Genomic DNA, 20,167 nt, shown 5'->3' on the forward strand with positions numbered 1-20,167 from the left:
TCTCTCTTGTAAGCATATTTGTGAGCATTTCATTGTCAACTCTTCCATACGCGTCAGAGCAGCGACGTGAATCTTTGAATGCATGTGACTCATTTATATTGTTGCTAAGGTTTACAGAAAGCTCACCAGTGCAATGAAAGTGTGCAATACAAAGCTACAATGCAAAGATGCAGATATTTAGATATATCAAACGTCAAGAAGCACTGCATACTACCTGCCAAACGGTGCTCCCTTCTCATATTTTTTTCCAACACTTCTTTTTTATTAAATATTAACTCAAGTGTATTTTCATTGGAAATATTGACCTTTTTGTGCAGACCTATATTTGCCCATGTCAGCATTTTGTATTCTCATACGACTGTCACAAGTATGAACATTTTGGGTACTTCAGACAAAGCTAGTTCATTTTCATGAAGATTCTTTGATGAATAAGTACCAAAGTATAGTGAGATGTGCTAGTAAGTTCTGCAAAAATATTTTAATCGCAATTAATTAATACGTCATTGGTTGACATACATGTGATTGAGTAACAGTTGCTAATAAACATAAGAAGCTGAGCACTGTAAATGTGCCTGTTAATTGAGTGAAATTTACTGGTTTTGTCACACTTAAAGCGAATAATTATTTTATTTTTATCTTTATCAACCAACATTTTCATAGGTGTAATATAACGAGTTTGCTGGTAAAGTCATAGTCACTTCAACTTTAAAAATATTTTTGTGTGGCTAGAACCAACCCAAAGCGCATATTTTAAAAGTTTGTCAGTGTCCTGTTGTGTTGTATTTGCTATATGCCGGGGATGAATTGAGATCCGGGAATACATGGGGATCCTATATTAAAATATAGAGTATCATTTCCTACAGTTTAATTTTTCGATCTGTTTAATCGCAGTGGATGTGTTACAGATACTACTGGTATGCCATGGTAGAATTTTGAAGTAATCTCTGCCAGCTAACAATGTTCTTGAATACAGTGTGATTGTTGTTGCTGAGCGCCAGTGCTGGGGGGACAGTTTACAGTCTGCAAGCAGAGGTATGTCGCGCGAGACGAACGGTCGACTTGAGAATATAAACGGGCTTGCACTATTTGGTTCAAGTTGCCAATCTCTTTCGTATATGATTATTCGCACGGCTTTTATTCATGCGATAATTTGTGTGGCAAGATCGATGTTGTATAGTGGCATGGGGAATATTAACCCGTCAGTGCATGCAGGTGATCTGTTGGACCAAGGAGAATATTTTCGCATTAATGCAATGTCTGAGAGTTGTTTCCAAGAAACCATCTTCTCAATACCTTTAAGTGAGCGTAATAGGAGTCGTTTGGTATGGTGTATCTGGTATTTCAACAATAGCACTTCCGGTTAGCTCACAACAAAGAGGTCTAGGGTCTCTCAGGCCAACCGCATGCACTGGTGTCAGTTTATTGTTAGTTCCGCCAAGGTTATTCACACGCGCTCATATTTGCGGTATCTGCTTAGTTTAGTGGTAGAACAGACTTTTTCGTGCTTTGTACCTTATTTTTGTGTTTTGTAACTACATCATGGCTTATTCTTACAAGGCACAGGAGGAGAGAATTAGGAACTTCTTTGATGAAGTAACGCCTGAAAGTGACGCTGGTGATTCTGAGGATGGAGAAACCGGCTTTGAAGAAATCCAGGCCCCAGAGTGGAAAAGTGATTTCGGCACTGAACAAAAAACGTAGAGTGATGAATCAGAAGACAGTGATTGTGGTGCTGACAGTAATGTGTTTGTCGGTAAAGACGGAACAGGATACTCGTTGACTGCACTAACAGGTACATTCAAAGTATCCAGCGAAACTTTTCATGTGAAAGAGATGCACAACAAACTAATAAAGCTGAAATAAAGGCCTTATTGGGATTATTGCACTACACTGGTGTAATGCGTGCCCATTGAGTAAGTCTACAAGATTTGTATGGCACAGGAGTTGAAATATTTCATCTCACAATGGGCACAAACATTTCGTTTTCTCCTTCGATACCTCAGATTCGACGATAAACAAACCAGAATGGAAAGGGAGAAAACACATCACATGGCGGCGATAAGGAAAGTTAAATGTCGTACAATGGTAACATCTATGGATTGTTTACATCTTCACAGATGTTAGGTACGTAGTCGTCGCGTTTATTGTCATCTTTGCAGTAAAGCTGCGGTGCATCAGGAACAGCTGACTATGAACTGGGCGCTGGGAGGCTCATGACAAGTAGGTTGAAGTAGGAGGATGAGGTTGATAGATGCCCCAAGCAAGGACATGGCGGACGTAAGGGCCAACTTTTTAAACAAACAAATTCGCCGTAATGTTTGTGTGCGAACAGCGTGAATGGAGGTAAATATATCTTTTTGTTTCAGGAAATGAAGAAATACCTGCAACAAGTACTTTCCAAGTAAGTTTCAGTTCAGTGCTGAATGCAGTGCAAGTGTATATTAGCATTTATTGACGATCACGAGGCTGTCCAAAGGTAATCTGAAAAAGACTGCATAAATAATTTTTTAAATCATTATATCGACAGTGTGTGCTTGGAAGGTTTTTTTAAGATAAATTATGTGTCAGTATTTACATTTAACAAGTATATTTAGTACATACGTTAAGGAGTCCAGTGAAAAGGGAAAGCGTTACAGGCGCGGTAACGTGGGAGAGATCATTTCAAATATTAGGCAATGTCAGTCTTCTTGGCCCACATCTGTATCCTCGCATGTGGCAATGGAATGTTGCTTTCATTACGTGCTTGCTCAATAAAGTTACTGAAATTACCCTTCAGATAATTCACTGCTGATAGTTCTTATCCCTATTCAGTGAAACTAAGTGAATATTCATTCGTCCGGCCACTGTGGCCGAGCAGTTCTAGGCGCTTCAGTCTGCAACCGCACTGCTGCTACGGTTGCAGGTTCAAATCCTGCTTGGGGCATGGATGTGTGTCATTCCTTAGGTTAGTTAGGTTTAAGTAGTTTGTCTAGGGGATGGATGATCTCAGATGTTAAGCCCCGTAGTGCCTAGAGCCATTTGAACTATTTGAATATTCATTCTATTGGTCCAAAACTAATCAAAGTAATGTGACCAGAATCTCTCTCTCAAAACTGAGAGGAGACCTGTCCACTGACTCAGTCTTCCAAGTGCATGGCTTAAGGTTCATAGTTTCATGCACAAAATTTTGTAGCCTTGTGCAATATTGAAGAGTTAAGCTACTATTATTATATTCCTTGAAAAAGTATACTTCTCAAGTTGAATCTGGCTTTCAGTAAACACACAACCAAAACTATACTGTCAGTACAAAATGGTGAGGTTTTGTTCTGAGTTCATCTGTTAGCTTTCATGGATTGTAAGTGCTTTCTAATGCCTTTGATACCAAGACTTCAAAGCTACTTAAATAGTTTTCTTTGTGTTTTCACATATCAGCTTTTCATAGTCTTATTACTTAGTTTGTGAAATTATGTGATATTGGAGTTTCAAATCAATTGAAGATGCTGCCCATAATAAATTGGTAATATAACAGAAACATTGAACATCAGTAGAACTGAGGCACTGAGAACCATAAGGGTGTAAATAATTGTCATTAATTTTGAAATTGTAGCATGTATGTATATATGTATGCATGCTCCTGCCATCTGTTGATCACATGGTGGAACCATTTTTATCTATATGGAACCCCATATGGTTTATATGAAAATCCACAGAAATGCTGCCTCACTGACTTCTTGGATATTTATTTCCAGATGAGCACAAAGCATAATTCTATCCCTCTGTACTGCCTCACCTTGGGTTGACAACATAATTTAGTGTCTACATCATGTATGGAGTAAGAGTATTTTACAATTGGAGGTATGTTGGCTGTTCTATGTGAACATCAAGTGACAATGCAATGTAAGACCGTGATATGGTGGACTGGATCATAACTGTGTATGTGGTGCATTTAGTATCTGTTCTTTGTTCTGATTCTAGTTTCAAATTAATCTTTCATAAGAAATGTAGGATGTTGAGACTTCAATCATGTCACACCTAATAGACTGTGATTTGTCTACAAATTTCATTTACACACACATTTATTTTTCTAAAACTGTCACCCCTTTAGTTGTACCTAAATTACATACTTTTCTCAGTGTTGGCAGAATTACAGCCTTTCATAGCAAAGGCTTCAGCAAAGCAAGTTAATAACCTAATGAAGAAAATAGAAAAGTCATAAATCTAAAGTTAAGCAGAAATTTACCTTCACAATTGCTGTTTTTTATGAGTTTAGTAATTTCAATACTTTTACATAAAAACAACTGAAAAGTTTGCACAGGACAGTATGATGTAAAATGTTAAATTCCTTTTGTCAAATCAGTTTGTGCCTATTAAAAAGAAAACCAAAAAGAAATCCCAAACTGGAAATAATTTGGGATCCTGAATACTTTTAGACAAGTAATCAAATAAAGAAGACTGTAGACACAAGGGAGTGCATACAGTGAATCTTTCATCTTAGGAACTTTTTGTGCTTCAGGTTTTTTTGGGTTTGGGTACTTAGTGGCTGTGAGCAACAGTGGGGATGACACGTTTATGATCTTAATGTGGAGAGAGATGAGTGCTTATCACAGTCTTCCTTCAGTTGTGTAATGAATTGAACTTTTTTTACTGTAGACACACCAGATCTTGCCTGATGCATTCCAAGCATCATAACAATTTCTGTATATGCATATACAACATATTCAAACACAACAAATTACTGATTTTGTTGTGCCATTACATATCAAATTACTGACATAAATATTTACAGTATTGAAGTATGCATTTGGCCCTACACTTACTCTCTGCAAGCCAACTTGTGGTGTGTTGTGAAGGATACATTATGTATCACTGTCAGCCCCCTCCCCCACCCCTCTTGTTCCATTTATAAATGGTGCATGGGAAGAATGATTGTTAAGACTCCATGTGTGCTTGAATCTCACTAATTTTACTTAAGTGAGCTTTTCACAAGATGCACATAGGAGGAAGCAAAGTATTGGTTGATTCTTCTAGATTAGATTCCGTTTTCATTCCATAGACCCAAAAAGTGGGATGATTCTCATGTGTGTGGAACATGTCAGAAAGTATAACGTCAAGATATGAAACATTTGAATATAATACTTACTACCCTGATCATTTGCCAGGGATCAGAAGTGGGGGGCACTGCCACTCTCCATCTTGCCAAAACTCCTTGCGGTGTGTGAGGCATATTAGTTTCTCTCTGCTGCCCATTCAACAGCATACCGTACTGCTGCTTGTCCCACTGTGGAACAACTTCTCTCCAGTCCTTTAGCGAAGAGGCCATTTGAGGTCTGCGTGAACCATGTGCTGGAGACAGTTGATGTGGTGTAAGTAGTATACACACCCAAATCCAGGGCTTGAATCTACTGTCACCCTGGGTACTACAGAATCTGAGCCATTTTAGATTTAGTGTGGTGCAGGAGAGGATGCACTCTGGCATCTGTTGTAGATACCAAATTTCACAAGATTTTAAGTGAGCACCACAACTATATATATATGTATTTACAGGTGGGTCTATGCGTGGGGACTCTGTTGATTGCTCCGTTTCCCCTGATAGTCCTAAAGATCAGATTTCCTCAAGACTTCGCTATCTTTGATGTGAAATTAAGTGTAATCTTGTGAGCACTGGAGCAAATGAGATGGGTTGCACCTGATAACTTAACCTGTTTAGACTCTCTGTGCCCTTAACATACTGAAACATAGGTACCCAGCAGATAAACTTGAGCAGGATATCCAGGATACATCCCTCCACTTAAAAGTCTGGTGAATGAAGTGTCTTTCCATTGGGTGACAGCACATAGGTGTTAAGAGAAACGAAATGGCAGATGTAGCAGTTGAGGAGGCATGTTGCAGTACTCGAATAGTTCAGTGTTGTATCCCCCAAGTGCTATCACATCACTGTTGAGGTACAGTGTCATGTGTCGAAGGGAAGAAGATAGGATGGAAGTGACAGACAAAAGCTAGGTCTCCCCCAGGGGTCCACAACTCTTTTGTGGATATGTGCATGGTGAGCATAGGACCCCGAGCTAGTACAGCTCTTTGCTTTCCATGCTGCATACATTCCCTTTCCCCCATCTCTCCCTGTCCCTGATCCTCACCCTGCCCCTTTCCTTCCCCTTCTCCCTCTCTTTGGGCCCCCTGCGGGTCCGGGAATTAGAATAAGCCCGAGGTATTCCTGCCTGATGTAAGAGGTGACTAAATGGAATTTCACATGCTTCGGCCTTTATGTAATGGTCCCCTGTAGGGTTTGACCTCCATTCTTCAAAATTTTCCTGATGAGTGAGACAATTGGGAAAAGGCACCTTATGTGGTGCATTGTGTCCATCGTGCATTGAGATCTTTAGCTCATTTTCTTGTCATTGCATTTCAGTCCTACTCATTCTCCATCTCTTGGGCGAGGACACCTTCCTGAGTGTGTTTTCCACCATGCACTATGCAGTGTTGCTGTCTGCGTCGACGATAACCATGGACTTCTTTGCACCTGATAACCAGCACGATAGCCAGCCCGTTGTGGTGGGGCCGACATGTACCCTGTTGGTTGTAGCCCCCTGACCACACAGGGATCACTCTGCTGATGCGTGTGCTGTTACCTCCCCACATATGCCAAGGGATAGATGCCCATCCCCCCTGGGGTATTGGGACTCCCGGCATCGCCATCCTGCCAGATAGCCTTCGCTGTGGCTGGGTGGCACCCATGGGGAGGGACCCTGGTTGGAGTGGGTGGCATCAGGGCGGATGACACGTGATGAAGCAAAGTCCATCATCTCTTGCTGGTGGTGAAACACCAGCAGTCTCTAAGCGTTCACGAGCTCAATTCAACGCACAGAAGTAAGACACCAAATTGTTCGCCTCCCTGGCCACACCATGGGAGGAACATCAGGCGAAGGATAGCAGCGGATCTTATTCGCCCTGGTACCTTGTATGTTTGAGAGCTGGTGGGGAATCTTTCATGACGATGAAGCCTCAGTTTTTTTGTGGAGCATTGATAGGACAAGTCTGCGGAGGTGGAGTGATTGTCCAAAATGAGATTTGGGTCAGTCTTGATAAAAACAGCATCCTCTGCCCAGTCACGGCCATTACTTGCTTGTGACAAGCTGGGAAATGTTTCTGTAACCACCACACCCCGTGAGAACTTAAATATGGTCCAGGGTATCATATTTCACAGGGACCTTCTTTTGCAGTCTGACGATAGGCAGCGTGCCAATTTAGAGCGGCGAGGTGTACATTTTGTCCAGCATGTCCACCAGGATCCGAGGGATAATCAGGTTGCCACTGGTGCCTTCATCTTGTCCTTAGAGGGTGATACATTGCCCAAGAAGGTCAAGGTGATGGTCTGCTGCTGTGCTGTAAAACCCTATATCCCTCCCCCGATGTGGTGCTTTAAGTGCTGGAAGTTCGGCCATATGTCTTCCCGCTGTATTTCCAGTGTCACATGTCGAGATTGTGGACGCCCGTCACATCCCAATACTCCATATGCCCCGCCTTCCATCTGTGTCAACTGTGGAGAGCACCATTCGCCTTGCTCACCAGACTGCAGGATTCTCCAGATAGAAAGGAAAATCATGGCGTACAAGACCCTGGACCAACTGACCTACACTGAGCCTAAGAGAAAATTTGAACACCTGCATCCTGTACGTATGACATTCTTACGCTGCCCCTACAACAGTTCTGGCACCATCAGCTCCGCCAACCCCAGTCACCTCTCAGAGCCGGAAGACTACACCTGCCCCCTTGATAATGGGGGGCATTTCCCTTCCTGTTGCTCCCGAACGACCTACTACGGGAGCAACCGCCTACCCCCAACCATTGGTGAGGTCCATCCCCAATTTTAAGCCAGAGAAGCATAAGTCTTTTTCCATTTCTCTTGCTATGAAGGGGTCCCTTGTGTCACTCCCTTCCCAGGTTTCTGCTAGTGGGAAAGATGACACACGCAAGTGGCTCAAGAACCCGAAAGCAGCTGGTTGTAGGGCTTCACGCTCATCCTTAGTTCCAGAGACTGAGCCATTGAAGTCCTCCCAGCCAGTGCAACCCAAGGAGCAGCGAGAGAAATCCAAAGAGAAGACCCCCTAAGACAAAGGAAATTGCGGTGGCATCCACACCACTGCTACCTACAAGCTCTGTGTCTGAGGATGGGTTGAAGATTCTGGGGTCTGCTGAGGACCTAGATCTCACCAGACCCTCAGGCACAATAGCTGTATACTGCTCAGGCAATAAGTCGGTGGCGGCAGGTGACTCTGAGGCTTAAACTGCCTCATTGAATGCTCCTTCCTTCCCAATCTCACGATGACATCAACCTCCAGTGGAATTGTGGCGGTTTTCTCCTGGCTGAGCTGCGACAACTGTTAAGCCTTACACCTGCTATCTGCATTGCCCTCCAGGAAACCTGGTTCCCGGCAATGTGGACCCCTGCCCTTCATGGCTATAAGGGATATTACAGGAACTGTAGTGACTATAATAGTGCGTCAGGTGGAGTTTGCATTTATGTCCTAAACTCACTCTGTAGAGCCACTGTGCCCCTTCAAACCCCTCTTGAAGCTGTGGCCATCAGGATAAGGACAACACAGGAAAGAACTGTCTGCAATGTATATATTCCTCCAGATGGTGCAGTACCCCTGAATGTCTTAACTGCACTGATTGATCAACTCCCTAAACCCTTGCTACTTTTGGGAGCTTATAATGCCCATAACCCCTTGTCGTGTGGCACCGTGCTTACTGGCCAAGGTAGAGATGTCGAAACTTCACTTTCTCAGTTTGACCTCCGCCTCTGAAATACTGGGTCCACCACACATTTCATTTCAGTGTGGCTAATGGTAGTTACTTGGCCATTGATTTATCAATATGCAGCCCAGGATTTCTCCCATCTATCCACTGGAGAGCACATGATGACCTGTGTGGTAGTGACCACTTCCCCATCTTCCTGTCACTGACCTGGTGTCAGGCCCATGGACGCCTGCCCAGATGGGCTTTAAACAAGGTGCACTGGGAAACTTTCATCTCTGCTGTCACCACTGAATCTTCTCCACAAAGTAACACTGATTTGATAGTTGAGCAGGTGACTACAACAATTGTTTCTGCAGCAGAAAACGTGATCCTTTGCTCTTTAGGGTGGCTCTAGTGTAAGGCAGTCCCTTGGTGGTCGTCTGAAGTCGCTAAGGCAATTAAAGAGCGTTGGCGAGATCTACAGTGGCATAAGCAGCATGCTTCCCTGAAGTACCCATAGCCTTTAAACGGCTCCATGCCTGCTTTTGCCAACTTATCACATGACGGAAGCAGGAGTGTTGGGGAGAGATGTCTTGACCGTTGGGTGCCACGTCACCTTCTCAAGTCTGGTTAAAGATGAAACATCTTTTCAGGTACCAGACCCCACCAGGTGTTCCCGGTGTTAACGTAAATGGTGTGTTATCTACTGACGTAAACACGATTCCTGAGCGCTTTGCTCGAGCCTCTACGTTGGAGAATTACCCTCCCCTCCCTCTCCCCCCCCCCCCCCACCCCCCCCCTCCAGCCTTTCACACTCTCAAAACGGCGGCTGGAAGGGAAAGTCCTCTCATTCACTACATGCCACGGTGAATCTTATAACGCCCCATTTACGGAGTGGGAGCTCCTTAGTGCCCTGGCACATTGCCCCTACACAGCTCCTGGGCCTGATCGAATCCACAGCCAGATGATTAAACAACTCTCATCTGACTACAAGTGACATATCTTCGTCATCTTCAACCGGATATGGTGCGATGGTGCCTTTCCATCGCAATTGTGGGAGAGCATCATTCCGGTTCTTAAACCCGGTAAAAACCTGCTTGATGTGTATAGCTATTGGCCCATCAGCTTCACCGATTTGTGAGCTGCTGGAACGTATGGTGTGTCGGCGGTTGTGTTGGGTCCTGGAGTCACGTGGCCTACTCGCTCCATGTCAGGGCAGCTTCCGCCCGGGTCGCTTTACCACTGATAATCTTGTGTCCCTCGAGTCTGCCGTCAGAACAGCCATTTCCACCCCCCTGTGGGTCCGGGGTAAGAATAGGCCCGAGGTATTCCTGCCTGTCGTAAGAGGCGACTAAAAGGAGTTTCAACCGTTTCGGCCTTCTATGTGATGGTCCCCCTTGGGGTTTGACCTCCATTTTTCAAAATTCTACAGAAGTACGAGCCTTTTGGGGAAGGACACCTTACATGGTGTACCACAGGTCCTAAGTGCACTAAGACCTTGGCACTGAGCATTGCACTGGCGTTGTAACCATACCCACTATTCCTCAAATTGGGCCTCAACGCGTGATGGGTTGTCCAAGTTACGCCCATAGTGGATCTCCATCTGCACCAGCGATCATGATGGACTTTCCATGGCACCAGAAATCCAGCCCGGTAGCCAGCCCGTTGTGGTGGGGTCGTCATGTACCCTCTAGGTTGTAGCCCCCTGACAACACAGGGATCGTACTGCCGATACCTGAGCTGCACCCTCCCCACGTCGGCCAAGGAGTAGATGCCCGTCTCCTTGGGGCATCAGGACTCCCGGCAATGGTCATCCTGCCAGGTGGCCCTTGCTGCGGCTGGGTGGCGCCCGTGGGGAGAGCCCCTGGTCGGAGTGGGAGGTATCGGGGCGGACGTTTCGCAGATGAAACGTCAACACGTATCAGGTCGCTCTGCGGCCGAGTCTTTCAAAAGAAAAGGTGCCGTTTCTAGTTCTGGTTCTCCTGCCCTTTCCCCCTTGGCCACTCCATGGGAGGAGGGACAGGCCCGCCGGCTTGGGGCGAAGTACTTCCCCCGCTATTTGGTCTGTTCTCGAACCGATGGGGGGACGTTCGCCACCTCCAAGCCCACGTTCTTTGTTCAGCACATTGAGAACATCTTCGGGGAAATCGAGGCTCTCAGTAAGATGCGTTCAGGGTCCGTTCTTATAAAGACCACCTCCGCCACACAGTCGGCGGCGCTCCAGGCGTGCGACCGCCTAGGGGACATCCCAGTGTCCATTGTCCCACATCTGGCACTAAATAGGACACAGGGGGTTATTTTTCATCGTGACCTCCTGCTACAATCTGATGAGGAGCTTGGGGCCAACCTGGAGCGCCGCGGCGTGCATTTTGTCCAGCGAGTCCAGCGTGGCCCCAAAGACCGTCGCATCGACACTGGGGCCTTCATCCTCGCCTTCGAGGGGGACGTTCTCCCGGAGAAGGTGAAGGTGATGTGCTACCTGTGCGACGTGCGACCTTACGTCCCGCCTCCTATGCGCTGTTTTAGGTGTTTGCGCTTTGGGCACATGTCGTCACGGTGTGAGGCTGAGCCCCTTTGTGGCGATTGTGGACGTCCTCTTCGTGAGGAACATACATGCACCCCACCACCTCGGTGCATTAATTGTCCTGGCGTCCACTCGCCTAGATCCTCAGACTGCCCCGCCTATCAGAAGGAGAAGAAAATACAAGAAATTAAAACTTTGGATCGGCTCTCTTATTCTGAGGCCAGGAAGAAATATGACCGCCTTCATCCCGTGCCATTGACCACTTCGTTTGCCTCAGTTGTGTCCACTCCTTCCGCGGTATCCTCACCCCTATCCTGTCCCCCTTCCGCCTCCTCCACCCATCAGGGGGCTCCGCCTCCCAAATCCCTCCCTTCCAAATCCTCCTCTCCCGTGGACCCCACCCCCTCTGCCCCAGGGGCCACCCTTCCTCCTCCTCCTCCCCCCACGCCACCTGAGAAGCGATCCTCTTCTCAGGCGTCCATCGGGGAAACGTTCCGGACCCCAGCTTCCGAGGTCCGGCGTTCCAAAACGGACCCCGCGCGGGAGGACCTTCTTCGGGTCCAGCCCACCATCCCTGTGCCTCCTCGGCCTTCCAAGAAGGCCTCCAAGAAGAAGTCTCTATCCCCCTCTCCACCCCGGCGCGTTTCGTCTGACGCTTCATCCGTGAGTCGCTGCTCCCGGCCGTCCTCAGTTTCTCCGGGACGCTCTGCTGCCAGGCGCTCCGCCGGCCTTTCGTCGGCAAATGATGCGGCCCCTCCTACACAATCAGGGACAGCGGCCGCAGCTGGCGACGAGTCGATGGAACCGGATCCGCCTCCCGTCGGTTGTAGCATTGTTCCCTCGCAACCTGGCCCTCCGCGGCCGTCGCGGTGACCAGCTCTTCCCCTGTCTCGTTCCCCCAACTTTTTGACTAGCGATGGCGTTGTTTCATTGGAACATAAGAGGTATTCGATCTAATCGGGAGGAATTACATTTGCTCCTCCGCCTGCACCGTCCGCTCGTCCTTGGTCTCCAGGAAACCAAGTTGCGCCCGACTGACCGTGTTGCCTTTACCCACTATACCTCGGAGTGGTATGACCTCACCCCTGTGGACGGTATCCCAGCTCATGGTGGGGTCATGTTGCTCGTTCGGGACGATGTCTATTACCATCCCATTCCATTGACCACCCCACTCCAAGGAATAGCTGTCCGCATTACTCTTTCTGCTTTTACTTTTTCAGTTCGTACCATCTACACTCCACCGTCATCTGCTGTTAGTCGGGCTGAAATGATGCACCTGATCGTTCAGCTTCCCCCGCCGTTCTTATTGTTTGGCGACTTCAATGCCCATCATCCCCTTTGGGGCTCTCCTGCATCCTGTCAAAGAGGCTCACTCTTGGCGGATGTCTTCAACCATCTCAATCTTGTCTGCCTCAATACCGGCGCCCCGACTTTCCTCTCGGACTCTACTCATACCTACTCCCACTTGGACCTCTCGATCTGTTCTACCACTCTTGCCCGTCGGTTCGAGTGGTATGTCCTTTCTGACACCTATTCGAGCGACCACTTCCCCTGTGTCGTTCGTCTCCTGCACCACACCCCATCCCCATGTCCTTCGAACTGGAACATACTGAAAGCTGACTGGGGACTTTACTCCTCCCTGGCGACCTTTCCGGACCACGATTTTCCCAGTTGTGACAGTCAGGTCGAATACCTCACGGCTGTTATTATCAATGCTGCCGAACGTTCCATTCCTCGTACTACTTCTTCTTCACGTCGCGTTTCCGTCCCCTGGTGGAACGAGGCTTGTAGGGACGCTATCCGTGCTCGACGACGTGCTTTACGCAACTTTCGCCGCCATCCTACGTTGGCGAATTGTATTGAATACAAACGACTCCGAGCGCAATGCCGTAGAATCATCAAAGACAGCAAAAAAGCTTGTTGGGCCTCTTTCACCAGCTCCTTTAACAGTTTTACTCCCTCTTCCGTCGTTTGGGGTAGCCTGCGCCGGCTGTCGGGCATTAAGGCCCACTCCTCGGTACCTGGCCTGACCTCAGGTAATGAGGTCCTTGTTGATCCTGTGGCTGTCTCCAACGCCTTTGGCCGCTTTTTCGCGGAGGTTTCAAGCTCCGCCCATTACCACCCTGCCTTCCTTCCCAGGAAAGAGGCAGAAGAGGCTCGGCGACCTTCCTTCCACTCGCTGAATCTAGAAACTTATAATGCCCCCTTTACTATGCGGGAACTCGAACGTGCGCTTGCAGTGTCCCGATCCTCTGCTCCGGGGCCAGATGCCATTCACGTTCAGATGCTGGCACACCTTTCTCCGGCGGGCAAAAGCTTCCTTCTTCGTACCTACAATCGCGTCTGGACCGACGGTCAAGTCCCCAGGCGTTGGCGTGACGCCGTTGTTGTTCCTATACCCAAACCCGGGAAGGATAGACACCTTCCTTCTAGTTACCGCCCCATTTCTCTTACAAGCTGTGTCTGTAAGGTGATGGAGCGCATGGTTAATGCTCGGTTAGTCTGGATTCTTGAATCTCGACGACTACTTACTAATGTCCAATGCGGCTTTCATCGCCGCCGCTCCGCTGTTGACCACCTTGTGACCTTGTCGACATTCATCATGAACAACTTTTTGCGAAGGCGCCAAACGGTAGCCGTGTTCTTCGACTTGGAGAAGGCTTATGATACCTGTTGGAGAGGAGGTATCCTCCGCACTATGCACAGGTGGGGCCTATGCGGTCGCCTGCCCCTTTTTATTGATTCCTTTTTAACGGATCGAAAGTTTAGGGTACGTGTGGGTTCCGTATTGTCAGACGTCTTCCTCCAGGAGAACGGAGTGCCTCAGGGCTCCGTCTTGAGCGTAGCCCTTTTTGCCATTGCGATCAATCCAATTATGGATTGCATTCCACCTAATGTCTCAGGCTCTCTCTTTGTCGATGACTTCGCGATCTACTGCAGTGCCCAGAGAACATGCCTCCTGGAGCGCTGCCTTCAGCGTTGTCTAGACAGCCTCTACTCATGGAGCGTGGCAAATGGCTTCCGGTTCTCTGAAGAGAAGACGGTTTGTATCAACTTTTGGCGATATAAAGCGTTCCTTCCGCCATCCTTACATCTCGGTCCTGTTGTTCTCCCATTCGTGGACACAACTAAGTTTCTAGGGCTCACGTTGGACAGGAAACTGTGTTGGTCTCCACATGTCTCTTATTTGGCGGCCCGTTGTACACGTTCCCTTAATGTCCTCAGAGTTCTTAGCGGTTCATCTTGGGGAGCAGATCGCACTGTCCTGCTTCGCTTGTATCGGTCCATAGTCCGGTCGAAGCTGGATTATGGGAGCTTCGTCTACTCGTCCGCTCGGCCATCCCTCTTACGCCGGCTCAACTCCATCCACCATCGGGGGATACGTCTTGCGACCGGAGCCTTCTACACTAGTCCTGTCGAGAGTCTTTATGCTGAAGCTGCCGAATTACCATTGACCTACCGGCGCGACGTACTGCTGTGTCGGTATGCCTGCCGGCTGTTGTCTATGCCCGACCACCCCTCTTACAAGTCCTTCTTCGCCAATTCTCTCGACCGTCAGTACGGGTTGTATGTGTCTGCCCTGCTGCCCCCCGGAGTCCGCTTCTGTCGCCTGCTTCGACAATTGGATTTTGCCCTCCCTACCACCTTCAGAGAGGGTGAGAGCCCGACACCACCTTGGCTCCAGGCTCCGGTTCATATTTATCTCGACCTCAGCTCACTCCCGAAGGAAGGTACTCCGGCTGCAGTGTATTGCTCACGGTTTGTCGAACTTCGTGCTCGCCTTGCCGGTCACACCTTTATTTACACCGATGGCTGCAAAACTGACGATGGTGTCGGCTGTGCCTTTGTCGTCGGGGCCACCACCTTTAAATACCGGCTCCTCGACCAATGTTCGAGCTTTACGGCCGAGCTTTTTGCTCTCCATCAGGCCATTCAGTATGCCCGCCGCCACCGCCATTCATCGTACGTACTCTGCTCTGACTCACTCAGTGCTCTTCAGAGCCTTGGAGCTCCCTATCCGGTCCATCCCTTGATTCAACGGATACAGCAGTCCCTCCATTCTTTCGCTGATAATGGTGGTTCTGTCAGCTTTCTGTGGGTTCCCGGACATATAGGAGTGCCTGGGAATGAGGCTGCGGATGCTGCAGCCAAGGCTGCAGTCCTCCTGCCTCGGCCAGCCTCCCACTGTGTCCCGTCATCTGACGTTCGTGGGGATGTATGTAAGAGGCTTGTGTCGTTGTGGTGGGATGCTTGGTCATCCCTCCAAGGAAACAAGCTCCGGGCAGTAAAACCGCTCCCAACTGCTTGGACAACATCCTCCCGACCATCTCGGCACGAGGAGGTCCTTCTGACCAGGTTGCGGATTGGGCATTGCCGGTTTAGCCACCGCTACCTGCTCTCTGGTGACCCAGCCCCGCAGTGCCCTTGTGGTCAGGAATTAACAGTGCGCCATGTTTTATTGTCGTGTCCCCGTTTTAGTCAATTTCGTGTTGTCCTGTCCTTGCCATCTACTTTACCGGATGTTTTAGCTGATGACGCTCGAGCAGCTGCTCGTATTCTGCGTTTAACTTTAACTGGCTTGTCCAAAGACATTTAACCTTTTTACTTATTTTATCTGCATCTTTGTCAGGTCCTTCTGGTGTCCCCCCATCTCCTTGAGTTTTAACAGATTCCATGTGCTCTAACAACAGTGACAGGGCGCTAATGACCTCAGCAGTTGAGCGCCCTTAAACCCAACCAAAAAAAAAAAAGCCGTTTCCAGATGCCAACACCTGGTTGCCATCTTTTTTGACTTGCGTAAAGCATATGAAACGACCTGGCAACATCATATCTTTGCCACATTGTATGTGTGGGGTCTCCAGGGCCCGTACTGTATTTTTATCCAAAACTTCCTGTTACTCTGTACTTTTACGTCCAAGTTGGTGCCTCCCATAGTTCGCCCCCTATCCAGGAGAGTGGAGTCCAGCGGGGCACTGTATTGAGTGTCTTTCTGTTTTTAGTGGCCATTAACGGGGTAGCAACAGCTGTCGGGCTGTCCGTCTCACCTTCTCTGTATGCAGACGACTTCTGCATTTTTTACTGCTGCTCCAGTACTGGTGTTGCCGAGTGTCGCCTCCAGGGAGCCATCCACAAGGCGCAGTCATGGGCTCTAGCCCATGGCTTTCAGTTTTCTGCCATGAAGATGTGTGTTGTGCATTTGTCAGTGTTGTACTGTTCATCCAGAACCAGCACTTTACCTTAATGACGATCCACTCACTGCAGTGGGGACATATTGATTCTTAGGTCTGGTTTTTGACGCTCATTTGACTTGGCTTCCTCATCTTCGTCAGCTTAAATGGAAGTGTTGGCAGCACCTCAATGCCCTGCCTGAGCAACACCAACTGGAGTTCAGAATGGGTCACGCTGCTGCAGCTCTACAGAGCCCTTTTTCAATCCCGCCTTGACTATGGGACTGTGATTTATGGTTCAGCGGTGCCCTCAGCATTGTATTTGCTCGACCTATTGCACCATTGCAGAGTTAGATTAGCGACAGGAGCTTTTAGGACAAGTCTGGTGACAGGCATACTGTTGGAGGCTGGAGTCTCTCCATTGAAGATCAGACATGTACAACTGCTCGCCAATTACGTTGCACACATTCATAGCTTCTCCTGAACATCCTAATTATCGTCGTCTTTTCCCAGCCGCGGCGGTTCACCTCCTGCATATGTGGCCCAGGTCAGGGCTAACAATTGCTGTTCGTGTGCGATCGTTTTTGTCTGAACTGTAGTCCTTCCCTTCACCACTTCTCCTCGAGGTCCATTCACACTCACCTCTATGGTGTAGCTATTGGCTGATGTTTCACCTGGTCCTCTCATGTGGACCTAATGTCCCCGTTAACCCTGCAGCTCTCCGCTGTCACTACTTCTCAATTCTTGAAGTGTTCCAGGGCTCTGAAGTGGTTTACACAGACGGCTCGATGGCTGATGGTAATGGTGGCTTCGCCTTTGTCCACAGAGGCCATATTGAACAGCATTCCTTGCCCAATGGTTACAGTGTATTCACTGCAAAACTGGTGGCTGTATCTCGTGCACTTCATTATATCCGTTCGTGCCCCAAGGAATTGTTTCTTCTGTGTACTGACTCCTTGAGCAGCCCACAAGCTATCGACCAGTGCTACCCTTTCCAGTCTTTGGTGGCATCTGTCTAGAAGTCCATCTATGCCCTGGACCGGTCCCGTCGTACAGTGGTGTTTGTGTTGACCCCAGGATGCGTCGGCATCCCAAGCAGCGAGCTTGCTGACAGGTTGGCAAAACAGGTTATGCAGAAACTGCTTCTGGAGATGGGCATCTCTGAACCTGACCTGTGTTCTGACTTAGCCGCAGGGTTTTTCAGCTTTGGGAGATGGAATGGCATAACAGTACGCACAACAAACTGCTTGTTACTAAGGAGACTAGGAGTGGTTGGAAGTCTTCCATGTGGGCCTCTCACAGGGAACCAGTTGTCCTCTGCTAGCTCCACATTGGCCACCCTTGGGCAACCCACGGTTACCTCCTGTGCTGTGAAGACTCACCTCAGTGTTGGTGCGGTGCCCAGTTGACAGTTGCCCATATTCTGGTGCACTGTCCCGCTTTGACTGCCCAGCGGTGAAATCATGGGTTACTGGACTCGTTGCCGCTCATTTTATCTGACAACACCTCATTGGATGATTTAGTTTTACGTTTTATTCATGAGGGTGGATTTTATCGTATGATCTAAGTTTTAGTGCATTTCCTCCACCCGAGTGCTTTTAGGGTGGAGGTTATAATGTGTTGCAGAGTGACTGGCTTTACCTTTTTATTCTCGTGGTGGCCAGGCACCGTAATCTGCTTTCTTGTTTTACTCTCTTCTGTTTCTAGCATCTCTATGTTGTTTTCTTGTCCTCTTTTGTTTCTTTTACTGTTCGTTGCCTTTCCTTCTTCCTTGTGGTTTTTTCTTTCTTTCCATTTTGTGTTATGTCTTATTCTCACACTTGTGGCACTGTTTTATTAGGAACAAGGGACCGATGACCTCGTAGTTTGGTTCCCTTCCCCCCCCCCCCCCCTCCCCCCCTCCTCCCTTTTAAACCAGCCTCTTTGGGAGTATGTTTTGTGCCTGCACCTAGAGACAGACGTGTGTGACTGTAAGACGTGGTTTCTTTTCTTTTCTCCCTCTACTGGAAAATCTCTGCCCTCACTTTGTCCTTCTTTTTTCTTGGGTCTTCTCTTTACCTTTTGCTCTGCCATGGCATTTGAGACACCTTCTCTTCTTTCCTTTTCTTTGTTCCTCCCTTCTTTCCTATCTGTGCATGTCTGAAGGCCAACTCACGCATTCCTGTGTCTAGTTGGTGACGGAATAAAGCATAATTCACCATCCCGCGTAGACAAGTAGGACACGTACATACCCCTTGGTAAAGGTCAGGTGCAGGGAGGGGTGATTAACTGAGCTGGTACCTTTTGAACATGCTGATTGGTCCCTCCGTCCATTTCTCAGGAGGTGTGGACAATCACCTAAGGCGGGAGTGCCCTCAGGGAGGTCTCCCCACTAGGAAGGAGCCGGCCATCGGGGACACCGGTAATCATGGGGGATACTTTTGCATTGGTTTCCTCTACTTCAACTTCTGCCCACAACAGAAAGCTAGATGAGTCTCAGCCACAGACAATTCTTCCATCAGTGCCAAAGTTCCTAGTTGTTTCTTGATCTGACGAGGGTCAAGACTTCTCCACGGTCAACCCTTTCATTATTCAGAAAGGTATCTATGCAATTACAGGTCCTGTAAAGTCTTGTTCCCGGTTATGAGATGACACCTTATTGTTAGAAACAGACAGTGCCCTCTGGACACACAAATTGCTTCAAACTACACTGCTACACACCTTCCCTGTCCAGGTGGAAGCGCACTGTACTTTAAATTCATCATGCGGGGTGGTTTATACAAGATCACTCGATGGATTATTGAATGAGGACATTCAAAATTACCTGTCTGACCAGGGATTAATGGCTGTACATAGTCTTGAAAAGGATTGACAAGGAATTTGTACTGACCCGCACTCTTTTCTTGATGTTTGACAGAGTTCAACTTCCATTGAACATTAAAGTAGGATATGAGATCATTTCAGGTCGCCCTTACATCCCCAACCCTACACCTTGCTATTGGTGTTGGCGATTTAATCATACCAGCCAGTCATGTTCCAATACAGCAAATGCGTTGCATGTGGCAGGGATGCCGATGAGGGTGATTTTCAACTCATCCCCTCGTTGCATCAACTGGATGGGCGACCACACTGCTTCCTCTAGAGATTGCCCTATTTTTAAAGATGAACAACTTTTTCAGGAAATCCTGGTGAAGGAAAAGGTGTCTATCTTTGCTGCTTGTAAGTTATTCACCAGTAGAAAGCCCACTGTGCTCCTAGTGAGTAAATATAGAGCAATGTCCTCACCTCTCCTCGACCTACTGAGGAGGTAGCCACGCAGACTTGTGATCTCACCTTTAGCACCACGGTCATCAGATAGGCCAGCCCAAAGATCGACCATTCCACATCCTCACTATCACCCACTCACTCCAAGGCTCAACCTTCATCGGCTCCTGCTAAGTCATGGGCCCCAAAATCGGACACCTGGACTTCCAATAAAGAGCCTACTCGCGAAGACTTTCCTACGTACCCAGACCTCACAGGCATCAACTCCTCTCTGATCTCAACGTCCTGCTTCCAAACAGGCTCATAAGAAACAAAGCTCCTCTCCTTTGCCGCCACGGCATATCTCTTCTGCAGCACCACCCAGCAGTAGTCGCCCTTGGCCATCTTCTGTATCGCTGAGACACACTGCTGGCAGCCTATAAACCAGCCAATCACTGGCAGCAAGGGCTGCCCCCGAACAACCTATGGCTCAGGATCTTCCGCCTTTGGCTGAATGCCATTCCATGCCATCAGCCGC

General features: G+C 48.1%; 1 protein-coding gene across 4 annotated transcripts in view; it reads left to right on the forward strand.

Moving 5' to 3' along the window:
• The first annotated feature begins 2,138 nt into the window (after positions 1-2,138).
• LOC126457612 (ragulator complex protein LAMTOR3) overlaps positions 2,139-20,167 on the forward strand; it is a 109,021-nt gene continuing 90,992 nt past the window's right edge. For 2 of the 4 annotated variants that reach the window (XR_007585495.1, XM_050094065.1), the window contains exons 1-2: positions 2,143-2,277; positions 2,367-2,401. Coding sequence is in view for 3 of the 4 variants with exons in the window: in XM_050094065.1 (XP_049950022.1) it covers positions 2,239-2,277; positions 2,367-2,401 (74 nt within the window). In the remaining variant the exon portion in view is untranslated. Of the gene's footprint in view, positions 2,278-2,366; positions 2,477-20,167 lie in introns of all 4 variants that reach the window. The other 2 variants (XM_050094066.1, XM_050094064.1) reach the window with 2 other exon arrangements.

This window comes from Schistocerca serialis, chromosome 2 (genome assembly GCF_023864345.2).
Source record: "Schistocerca serialis cubense isolate TAMUIC-IGC-003099 chromosome 2, iqSchSeri2.2, whole genome shotgun sequence".
In the NCBI taxonomy this organism is placed as follows: Eukaryota; Metazoa; Arthropoda; class Insecta; order Orthoptera; family Acrididae; genus Schistocerca; species Schistocerca serialis.